The 12,138-nt window shown below is 44.6% G+C and overlaps 1 protein-coding gene across 1 annotated transcript in view; it reads left to right on the top strand.

The window, feature by feature from the left end:
- The window catches only part of ACMSD (aminocarboxymuconate semialdehyde decarboxylase), a 49,512-nt gene that overhangs the window by 11,986 nt on the left and 25,388 nt on the right, over nt 1-12,138 (top strand). Inside the window, exons 2-5 of the mRNA XM_023745099.1 lie at nt 906-950; nt 6,070-6,166; nt 10,654-10,703; nt 12,083-12,136. Coding sequence (XP_023600867.1) covers nt 906-950; nt 6,070-6,166; nt 10,654-10,703; nt 12,083-12,136 — 246 coding nt within the window. The remainder of the gene's footprint in view (nt 1-905; nt 951-6,069; nt 6,167-10,653; nt 10,704-12,082; nt 12,137-12,138) is intronic.

Below are 12,138 nucleotides of genomic sequence, written 5' to 3'. Positions count from 1 at the left end.
TACATTCCATTCCACTCCACTCCATGCCACTTCATTTCATTCCAGTCCAGTCCACTCCACTCCCCTCTATTCCATTCCATTCCTCTATTATCTTGGCTTGGGTTTTCCAAGAACCAGACCCTGAGATAAAGATTCAAATGCAAGTTTACTTTGGAGGTGATCTTAGAAAACACCAGTAGAATGAGGAAGAGAGACAGGGAAAGCAAGGCATCCAAAGAAAGTGTAGAATGTATACCTCACCCCAGCCAGACCTTTGATCTAATATATTCAGTGTGTTCATAGAGGAGCATCCTTAGTCATTGGGTGAGGACTGCTGAGGGGAGGTGGACACTAGTTTACTAGTACTAGAAGGGCCTGACCAATGTTGGCTTCAGTGGCAAAAGGGCTGGTGTGAACAGAAGTGTTAAGGTGAGGGAATATGGGTAGAACACCAACACCATCTGCTACATACACTGTTTGGTATTTTTAGAACATCTGGGTCACTCACTGTTCACTAAATTGATTTCATGGGTCATAACACACAGTTTGAAAAGCAGTGTTCCAATAAGGCATTTCCTAAAGAGTGGTTCTTATATGTTCTCCTGGTGGGTGAAATCGTTTAATTGGTACAGAAACAAATATTTTTTAACATAAGTCCTCATTTTAAAATTGCAACCTGCATGAGGATAAAAGGTAAAACTAGCACTTTTATGATATAGAATTTTATTCCTGAATAAATGCATTTAAGGAAAGAAAATAAATTGATTTAAATATAAATGTTGACTAAGTGGTGCATGGATATGAGGGGAAGATGGGAAGGTGGTACTAGAAAGGATGGAGCTCAGGATTCTTTGCCTCAGAAATGCCCTTTATTGCAGTCCTGTCTGCTTTGCTCTTTCCGTCTAACTGTGCCTCTCCCCCTGCAGAGATTCGGCTATGGAGGCTGGGTGCAGCTCCAACACCACAGCAAGGTGAGTTTCTCCCAAAGTGAGCCCGCCTCAGACCCAGGGACACCCTGAGCCTGAGACCTCTGGGAGCTCTCAACCCTTTGGCCCTCCTGTGGACTTTGCAGTAGGCAAGGGAGCAGCACTGAGGTTTCTCTAAATTATTAGAAAAAATGTGGGTCACTTCAAAGAGCAGCATTCGGGACGGTAAATTGGAATTTGAAAAGCCATTAAGAAACCTCTCTTTTTTTGCCCTCAAACCAATTTTAGCATTTATTGCTCTGCCTTAAGGAATAGATGCTGGAGAACATATATTTGGGCACTAATCTGGCCCCCTCTACAGGTCATTAGAGTAGATGAAGGCCGACCAAATAAATGGAACAGTTTAGGTTTGAGCACAAGCTAGAGAAGTTAAACGTTGGAGACCCGGGAGAAGCCTCTGTTTGGTAAGAGGAGAAGGTGCAAGGAGGACTGAGAAGGAGCTCAGAGTCCAGGCCTGCAGAGAGGTCATCCCTGACTTCATTTTCAGAGGCAGCACGTGCCTGCGTGGAGCTGGGAGGGAACCTGCCTGAGCGTCCAGCTAGAACTCACGCGGTTACCCTGTGCAGGGGGAACACATGCAGTGTGATAAGGTTGGGGGCCTGCTCTTCACCAAGTGCCAGAGGACACAGATTTGGGCACTAATCCTGGAGAACACCTCCTGGAGGAAGTGACGCCCAGCCTGAGGCTTGAAGCAGGAATAAAGGAAACAGATTTCCAGGAAGAGAAGACAGGGAACAAAGGCATAGAAATATTAAAGTTATCTAAGCCCACAACTCAAGCACTTGCTGTGGCTGGGACCAGCATTTCTCAAAATGCCATCCCCAGACCAGCAAGAGCAGCTTCACTTGAGAAGATGGAAGAAATTCAAATTCATGGGCCTCAACTCAGACCTACCAAATCAGGAACTCCGAGGAACCGGCCACCAGTCTGTTTTGACAAGCCTCCAAGTGATTCGGACGCTTACTCAAGTTTGAAAACCACTGCCCATATTCATTCGCTCACTGGTTTTTATTAACATCACCAGGCTAGGCCTGGGAAATATACTGGTGAACAAGACAGACCTGTTCCCTGCCCTCGTGGTGATAAACTTCTGCGGGGAGACAAACCTGATCACTTTGGAGAATGGAATGACAAACAGTGCTGTAATAGGGAGGCTAATCAGGGCTGGCTGCACGGGCAGCTAGTGAAGACTTGGAGGAAAGGAAGGAAAACCTGGAATAGCGTCCCTGGCTCAGGGACCAGCGGTTACAAAGGCTATCGCATGAGGAAGAGCTATGCTCAAGAAACAGAGAGGAGGGCATTGTGGCTGAGATGTGATGACACGGGGAGGCGGTAGGAAATGAGGCCAGTGAGGCAGGCAGATCATAGAGGGGCATGTAACACATGCTAAAGAGTCTGGATTTTATTTTCAACACAGTGCAAAGTCTTTGGAGGGTGTTCATGGCTTAAAAAGACCTTTAGCGACAGAGAATGGATCGAGGCAAGCAAGGGTTTTAGGAGCAAAGTGGTGGGAAGAAGCTGAAGAGGTGGGCAGAAGCCTCATCAGATGGAGCCTTGGAGATTGGGTTTAGGCCTTTGAACTTGATCCTGAAGGCAGTGGGGAACCATTACAGAGTTTTCAACACCAGAATCTGTGGGGCAGCTCACTCTCACCTTCATCACGGGGCATCCACTAAGTGCTGATGTGGACACTGAGCCGCACTTGTGTGCTGAGCAGTGCCAGTTCCGAGCCCGCATGGGAGCAGTGATCTAAGCTGGCTTCGGGTCTCCCCGAGGAGGAAAACAAGCTGAGCAGAGCTGATTACAAGGCTGCAAGGAAGCCCCAAACGCAGGGACAGGCCGCTGTGATTTTTATTTTACTCCCTATCCCAGGCTGCAGTCCATAACCTCGATAATGGACTTGAATGGCCTTTGTTTCATTTTGTTTTCGTGTCAAGATATTGCATAAACTTAACAGCAGATCTCAAAAAAAAAAAAACCCAAGAAGGAAAATATTTCCAGTCACATCCAGTCCTACACATTTCCTACATATTTCCAGCAAACTTGGATACAATGGTAGTGTAACAGAACAAAACAGTGACACTCTCCTTCCTTCTCCCTCAAAACAAACAAAGTAAAACAAAACAAAACCAAATCTGTATTTTTTATAATTACAGTGGTCAGGGATTACAGTCGCTGGAAAACAGCATGTGAATGTATACGAATATTCAAATTAGACTAACAGCAAGGAGAACATCTAGCTTCTTTTCTTAATGAATTTCAATGCTTTGGAGATGAATGGTGGGGTGCTTGTGTGCCATGGTAGAGCCTTGTTCAGAATTGAAAAAATACCACTTGTCTTTTGGTTGAATATTTAGGAAAGTGTAGGTAGCAAGACAATTTGTATGGCCTCCTCTCAGAAGCTGCACGGGGTGGGGTAGTACTGAGTCCTGATGGCAAGAACCTGGGAGCATATCAAAGGATGGACAGAGGGCCTCTTTCTAAACCGTGGGTCAGCAGCATCTACAGATCCCCACTGAGTGTTTCCCAGGCCCTTGGGGCTACACACACACACACACACACACACACACACACCATTTCCATCACACCGAGCATTAAATACACACTATTCTGTGTAATTCCATGTAATTCCGATCATTGGGTTCCTGATTTGAAAATGATTTTCCCCTCACTGGGAAGCCAAGAAGAAACCCGAATGGATAAAGGTATTTATTCAATAGCGATCCTTTTGAGCTCAGTGAACAAAAGAGACAATACATATAAAGGGAGTCGCGGAAAGTGGGAAGCCCAAGGCAAGGGGTGGTTTCCATAAAGAAAGAATCACAGACCAATGATCATCGACTCCAGTGTTTGAAAATAAGTGTTGCAACCTAATAGTAAATCATAATAACAAGTCAGGGGTGTTAGGTAGGACAGCTTTAGAAACAAAATAGATAACAAAAGAAAACAGCTGGATGCACTGTTCATAGTAAGAGTCAATGCTGTTTCATGGAACTTTTGTCCCAGTTTGTATCTGTTTAAATAGATTTATATGGGTCTACTGGGTCACAATAGAAAATATATTTCTGCATGTGAAGTCACAGCCAAAATGGATTGAAAGCAATTATTCTAGTCCAATGCTGTCATTTCTGTTTTTATTTTGAAGGTTAACTTTTCATTACATAAAGTATCATTTCAATAAATTCTCTGCCACCAGTAACCCTGTCGACAGACGTAGCACATGGCCACTGCCAGAATCATTGGCAGGATAGTTCACTGTTCTGCCTTTTTGCATCTCTTGCTCTTGATTAAAAACCAAGCATTGATTGGCCAAGCTCAGGGCAAGGAGAGCAAGCATTTGGGCTTTTGAACTTTATTAGAGGAAGGCTGGGCTCTGCCTCCACCAAGACTCTGATAGGAGATTCCCCAACCCAGGAAAGGTGTTCAGATGCTGGCAGGGGGACTGAAGCAAGTCAACCCTGATGTCAGAGACTGGGTTCTGCTTGGACACAGATATCTACCATGGTTACACAAGTCACTTTTCACTGACTTCTTCCCCCCAGTCCATGAGAAATGAAAACATGGATCTTAGGGCTTCCTCATGCAAGCCAGATGTGAAGGGGCTTTTCCCCCTGCAGGGGAAAAGTGGCTGGCTTTCTCCAAGCAGAAATAGGGGAAGGTTTTGTCCATGGGATGGAAGGATGGAGAAGGAAGCTGTGGCAAGGCCTGTGTGCAACTCGCAATCAAAAGAAGGGGGAGAGGGGGAGGGCAGGGACTCCTTCAAGCAGAGCTCAAGGTCTTTAATCACCACATGCCCACTCGGCCATCACGCAGGGCCCAAGGGCAATGTTGAGCCCTAAAGCACTGCCAGAGGTGGTGTGCCTTCACAGCAGGGAACAGCAGGAGACAGCCTAGTCCTTAGTTAGCCACATGTCATTAATAACTAATACTTAGAATAACCAACACTTAACATGTGTCAGATACCCATGTGCTTTATATGGATTCTCCCATTTTATGCTCACAAAATCCCTTTAGGGTATAATTTATATTATTTTTTAAGGTAAGTCATATTATTGTCCCTATCTTAAAGATGAGCAAATTGAGGCTCAGGGATGTTGTTTAACTTGCTCAAGACCACACAATAAGTAGTAAAATGGGGACTTGAACCTGAGCAGTCTGATTTCAGGGACCTGGATCAGAACTTTTCCCTTTTCTTTAGGGATCACAAACTGGAGGCTGAATTTAGAAGCCACTGCCATGCTTCTGTACAGCCATTTACCATGGCCCCCTGCCCTGAGGAATAAGAGACAGTGTACACAGGCGGCACGATGCCCGGTGGAGGTCAGCACCTCGGCCCCAAGGTCTCACATGCTGAGAAACCGATTCACTTCATTGCCCACCTCCTCCTGCAGGTGTTGACATCAGTGGGCCCTGCTCTGCCGGACAAATCACTTCTTCTGACTATCCATCTGTGGCTGCTCTATAAAACCAGACGGCTGGACTACACAGTCTATTTCCGAGGTCCTTTTCAATTCTAAAATGTTGTGTTTTGCCCTAACCGGTTTGGCTCAGTGGATAGAGAGTCGGCCTGCAGACTGAAGGGTCCCAGGTTCGATTCCGGTCAAGGGCATGTACCTTGGTTGCAGGCACATCCCCAGTGGGAGGTGTGCAGGAGGCAGCTGATCGATGTTTCTCTCTCATCGATGTTTCTAACTCTCTATCCCTCTCCCTTCCTCTCTGTGAGGAATCAATAAAATATATTTAAAAAATAAAAATAAAAAAATAAAATGTTGTGTTTTATCTGGAGTTTTCCAGACACTGCGCCTTCCTCTTGGGGTTTGTAGCCAGTGGTTCAGGGAGACAAGGTGACCGACCAGCCAGCCTCAGGCATGAAGCCCCAAAAGGCCATGACCATGGCCTTGTTTCTCTCTGTGCCCAACTGCCGATGCCTATGAGCACACTCCTTTAACTCCAGGCCAATATGAAGGCAGGAGGGTGAAAAGCTGAGCTCTGCTGAATGAACAGATTTCTCCTATTAGGGGAGAACCACGTTCCAAAGCATAGAAGAAAGGGTTCCTCTAAGTAAACTTAGGTTAACGTTGCTGATGTGCCTCTTCTGCCCTAGGGAGAAGCAAAGATGCTGAAAGACGGGAAGGTTTTCAGGGTGGTCCAAGAGAACTGCTGGGATCCAGAAGTCCGTATTAGAGAAATGGACCAAACAGGTACTTACGCTGAGAAATGTTACCAGTGATCACATCTGATAAAAAGCCATGTCTCTCCCTGAAGTTTGTTGACCACTTTACAGGATGTATGTGATCCGATCGCCTTTTCTCCTCGGAGCCAGACTGCTCCAACTTCGCTTGGGGAGGGATGGGCCTTCTACTATAATTGTTTTAGTGTGGATTAAAATTGTTTTTTAATTAAGTATACCTGTTTAAAGTAGAATGTTATATCATAAAAAACATAAATGTGGCATTTTATTATTTTAAAGCTTTTTAAGTTCAAATGTATAGTATGCATTTATTATTAGAGTCGATTAAAAGAATAAAAATTAGCCCTAGGTGGTTTGGCTCAGTGGATAGAGCGTCGACCTGCAGACTGAAGGGTCCCAGGTTCGATTCCAGTCAAGGGCATGTACCTTGGTTGTGGGCACATCCCCAGTAGGAGGTCTGCGGGAGGCAGCTGATCGATGTTTCTCTCTCATTGGTGTTTCTAACTCTCTATCCCTCTCCCTTCTTCTCTGTTAGAAAATCAGTAAAATATATTTTTAAAAATAATAAATAAAAGAATAAAAATTAGAATTCACAGAGTAAGGATGCCGGTTTCCTGCTTAGTCAGATTCAGGATCCAATTTCTTCCCACACTTTGTCTTGGTACACAGTACACAGAAAGTCCCCACTGACACATAAGGGGTGGAAATGAGAGCAGTTAAAAAGCAAGTTAATGGTGTAATCGCAGAATCATCTATAATGAAGTTAATTTCAAAACTTGAAAGAGGAGAATTGGGACATTCTTGTTTCAAAGCTGAATCACTAACAATTTCTGAGAACTGCTTTGCATTCCTTATCTTATATTTATAAAGCGAACAAGTCCCACAATTTAAAAGACCATTTAAAATATGGTATGATGGCCACGCTGTGCTTTCACTTGTTACTGTGCCACCCAAGTACACACGCTCCAGAAGATGGGCCGAGCCTCTGGGCACGCGTGGGCCATGCCAGGGGGAACTGCCCTACAACACTGCCAGGCCTAAGCTTCGACACTGGTAGTCTAGATGTAGACCAGAAAACAAACACTTCATACCCACAAATGAAAGAGCAGCTCAGAACTACCACCTCCTTAATCAAAGATAAATATATAAGAAGTTAAAATATATACACAGAGATGGCAGGAGGCATTTTGCTCCAAAGTCTACACAAAATGAGTTAACCTATCAGCCCAAATGAGGAGGTGGTCTATGGAATGATAGAATTTGGTCCAGGATACTTTGGGTCAGGAATTGCTTTATAGTTTTTATAAATAATTAAAGGTATATTTAAATGGCATTCTAAATGAACTCTGCAGAAAGCCTGAAGACCTCTGCAGACCATTCCACAGAACACAGCGTATATGTCCCTGGTCTAGAAATATGTGGTGGGAAGGGAGCTAGGGAAAGAGCATGTTTCTCAGATCTACAGCAAAGAGCAAAGCTTTGCTCTAAATGTAACCCTGAGCAAGGATCCTCACCCCTTCAAGGAGAAAACTAGAGGAAATGAGACTTGGATGACCGGTATTGGCTTAGTCAGGGGTGGACAAACTTTTTGACTCGAGGGCCACAAAGGGTTCTTAAACTGGACCGGAGGGCCGGAACAAAAGCATGGATCGAGTGTTTGTGTGAACTAATATAAATTCAAAATAAACATCATTACATAAAAGGGTACGGTTTTTTTGTTTTTTTTTTAGTTTTATTCATTTCAAACGGGCCGGATCCGGCCCATGGGCCGTAGTTTGCCCACGGCTGGCTTAGATAAAAGGTGTCTCCTTTGGGTTTGCTGTGTGTTTCATTCATTGGCTGTCTTTAAGAGCACAGTCGACTATTCCTTGCTGAGCATTTACTTTGTGCCAGGCACTTTTCTCAGCACCTAACATGTATCAACTCATTTAATCCCTATAACAACCCTAGGGGGGTATCATTTATTATTATGCCCATTTTACAGATGAAGAAACTAAGGAACAGAGGTTAAACAACTTGCCCAAGATCACACAGTTTGTAGGAGTCAGAACCAGGATTTGAACCCGGGCAGTCTGCCCCCAAGGGCTTAACAACTACATCCTACCACCTCTGTGGAGGTAAGAAAATAAATGACAAAGGCCCAACACAGAATATTCCAGCAATCCATGCCATCTTCACAGGGAGCGAAATTTAACTGGCAGCCCCTGGGTCACTTCATCACAAGATCCAACACAAGACAAAGAAAGGCCAAAATAATAACAGTGAGATGATACACATGTAAGCATTTCCTAAGTCCTCAACTAGGTTGGGTTCCTACTGAAGCTGGTTCTGGAACAGACCCAGGAAGGTCAGAATTGGGGAGGGATCCAGGCCTGGTGCTAGTTCGGGTGGAAGCTCAACACCTCTAAGTGGCAGGCATTGATCTATCTATTGTTACCTAAGGGGCAGGGGCCAGTAAGTTAATGGATTTGCTCAAGATCACACAGCTAGTAACAAGCTGAGCCAAGATTGTGCTTAGGGCTCTTTTCATTCCACCACAAAAGCTTTCCCCAAACCTTCCTCAGGGTAAGGATCACCTGGGGTGCTGGTTAAATTTTTTTTCAGGCCCCATCCACTAAATCAGAATTTCCAAAGGAGGGCCTAGGAATTTGTTTTTAAAATGTTCCTCCCTCACCCCAATTTTAATCAACAAATAAGTTGTATAAAGGTTGTGCTATGTCACACTGCTAACCCTCTCCTTTAAAAAAATGTAAGTTCTAACTGTATTAGACTTGTTTTCCCCCTTTAGTTCTGAGAGGCCAAAGAATATGTATCAAAATCAACCAATATACAAATAATACAATTACTATGTCAATATGAAATATTGTGACAAGTAATGCTCACTGGGATATAGGAAAGGAGAAAGGCTGGACAGGAGCCTCATGGCACCACTTTCAAATGTGACCTTAGATCTAATCTATAAAATAGAGAAATGAAATAGAGTAATGTAAGTGAAAGTATTTATGTAAAATGTAAAAAATTTTACAATTGAAAGGTCCTCATCTGTTTGATACTAATCAGTGAATGAAAATAATATCTTGTGATAATGATTAACAGTACTCTCTTATCAAACCTGCGGTCTTTCATTTATTGGGTATGTTCAGGACCACTTGGGATGCTGGTGCTATGGCATGGAGAGACATATTCAAGTGATGTTTGTATTCAAGTAGAGGAAGGCACAGAATAAACACAGAAATGACAGACTGTAATAAGTATTAGAAAAGGAAAGGAATAGAACAATGGGATAGATCATGGCTGGAGTAGCAAGAAGACCACTCTGTGGAGGTGACATGTGAACTGAGACCTTAGGGTAAAAAAGAGCCCATCTTGTGATGAGCCAAAAGAAAAGCATGCAGGTAGGAGGAAGGCAAAGGTCCAGAGGCAGAAAACAGTTCCAAAGATCAGGCAGGAAACCAAGGAACATTATGTAGCCCCAAGAGAGACTGTATGGACCTTGTAGACCACGCTCAAGTCTGGATTTTACCCTAGTATGATGGAAAGTCCTGGAAGTTTTGAGCAAGGGAATGACTTGATCTAAGTTTTAATACCTTACTCTGATTTCTGAGTGGGGAACAAACCATAGGAGGACAAGAAAGGTGGCAGGGGACCAGTGCGGAGGCTTCTGCAGTGGTCCATGTAGGAGATGCTGGTAGGCTGGTTAGTAGTGGCAGGAGATGCCTGGGTGTATGAAAGGAATTGAAGTAGAGCTAACAGGTCTTGCTGGTGGGTCAGATGTGGACATGAGGAAAAGAGAGCCACCCTCCATTTGGCAGCCTCTTTCCTGACACCCAAGCTCCAAGAGCTTGAAGATATAGATTCCAGGCCTCCTGGATGCTGGATTCTGGAGCCAAATCCCGGGTCCCATTCTGAGCATTGCAGACAGTGGGACTCAGAACCACTTAGCAGCTAATTAGAGGACAACAGGGGGATGAGAGCATGAGTGGGGGAGGGGGAGGATGGGGGTTAATGGGGGTTAATGAGGACACATTTGTAATTCCTTAACTAATAAAGAATTTAAAGATAAAAAAAGCATATAAACTATAATTGAAAAATAAAATTTAAAAGAAAGAAAAAAAAGAGGGGGAGAAAGTGACTGGGAAAAACACGGTCCGTCATGAGCTAAGATAAAAAGCCCTGAAAAAAACTGCTGGGGAAATGTCTTGCTTACATAGACCTTCACAAAAAGGAGGGTAGAGATAACCCTTGACAAAGAGTGTCAATTAGTTCTTAAATGATTTCATTTTTGTCCAGCATTTACCCCTCCGCTGAAAACCCAACATTGAGGGATGAGGGAGGTCTGGGACAGAAATCCTGAGAAAGTGGATAGGGAGGAGCAGCCAGGGAAGGGAGAGCGAGGACGAGGTGGAGTGGAGAATTGCTGGCCTACATGGGCCTAGGAAATACAGAAAAGTCTGGGCTATTCTCATCGGCTTTGCCTTTCTTTGTGTCTGTGTCTAGGAGTGACCGTGCAAGCCCTTTCCACAGTTCCCGTCATGTTTAGCTACTGGGTGAGTAAGAAACTTCAAACCATCTTCTTGGTGAGCAAAGGGTTATATCTGGCAAGTAGTTAGATGACTCACACTTGACATTGCCCCAACTCCCCTGTTTCTCCCCTATAGAGATCAGTGGTGTCCCTCAGCTTCTCACACTGCAGTGTGCCCTTCTGGGCCTGTCTTCTTAGTCCTGTCCTTGCTCTAGACCCACAGGGTCCAGTACAGTCGCCAATAGTTGCACATCACTATGTGACTCACATTGTATTTTCACTGGATGCACAGTTCTAGACCCAACCTAAATTTCCATCAGAACTTACCTGTCTGATGACTCATCCCCTCAGTGCCTTACTCAGTATTCAACAAGAGAGTGTATTCTGAAGTGATGATGAGTTTGAGGTGGGAACAATAATAATGGCCTAATATGTTGCCTCTCCCAGGGAAATGTACAATTCAAAATGGGATTCCTGGAGTTGGCCGCTTTTCCCCAAGTGATTAAGTGCCAAGTGCTGAAGTTTCAGGCATGATTGGGAGCTTGTGGAAGGACACCTTTGTACACAGCTGGGGGTGCACCGGTGCCTGCTCACATGTGCAAATATTCACTCCTGTTGTGGTTTAAGCAGCAATGGCAATACCACCTGCTCACACATACTTCCCCACCGGGGCTCATAATTCTAGTGTTAGTGATTCAGTCTTGATCTGTTTCTGTGATTAGATTCATGATTTAAATAGGTTTAAATTTATGACTTCAATATGTCTACATTTATCAGACTGGGTGTCATTCTGACTACACAACTGGGATTGCAGGAAAACACCAAATTCCTGGCAGTGGGGTGAGGTGATGTTGAAAGGAAAGAAAAGAATGAAGAAGGAAGAGTTAGGGGAACAGAAAGCAAACTTCATCTTCATCAGCATTTTGCTAGGGTAACTGTGAGTGTCACTGCCTATGGAGGGTCAGGGAGGGGGAGAAGCAGGGACAGGAGAGGTGTAGAACATCCTGACGTCACACAACGAGGCATGACCAGGAGAAGCCCTGGTGACGTCAGGCACACCGGGCCCAGCCTCCTGTGTGGGGGCAGAGGAGGTATCTAACTGTGCAGCCTGCGGGCTCCTGTCTGCAGGGGTGGGGATGCCAGGCCCAGTAACTGTGTCCGTTCCTTCAGATTATAGCCTCACAATTTGTAATGAACCAGCAACACTAGCAGTTGTCTTTGCATTTGCAATGCCTGGCTTCTGGGTCTTCTGCAGCAAGTGCCTATCCCAGCCTGTGCCTCAGCTTTCTGTGGGGAAAGCCAGTGAGAATGACAGGTGATTTCGCCTGGGGAGGTGTTGTTTGGAGTAAAGAGCTAAAGAAGGAGGTTCTGAATGATGTGGTGTTCCCTCATCTGTCTCACCAGGCCAAACCTCAAGACACATTAGACCTGTGCCAGTTTTTAAACAATGACTTAGCTGC

This window comes from Myotis lucifugus, unplaced genomic scaffold (genome assembly GCF_000147115.1).
Source record: "Myotis lucifugus unplaced genomic scaffold, Myoluc2.0 scaffold_517, whole genome shotgun sequence".
Taxonomy (NCBI): Eukaryota; Metazoa; Chordata; class Mammalia; order Chiroptera; family Vespertilionidae; genus Myotis; species Myotis lucifugus.
The sequence above is the reverse complement of the archived record's forward strand: the minus strand, read 5'-3'. Positions and strand labels throughout refer to the sequence as shown.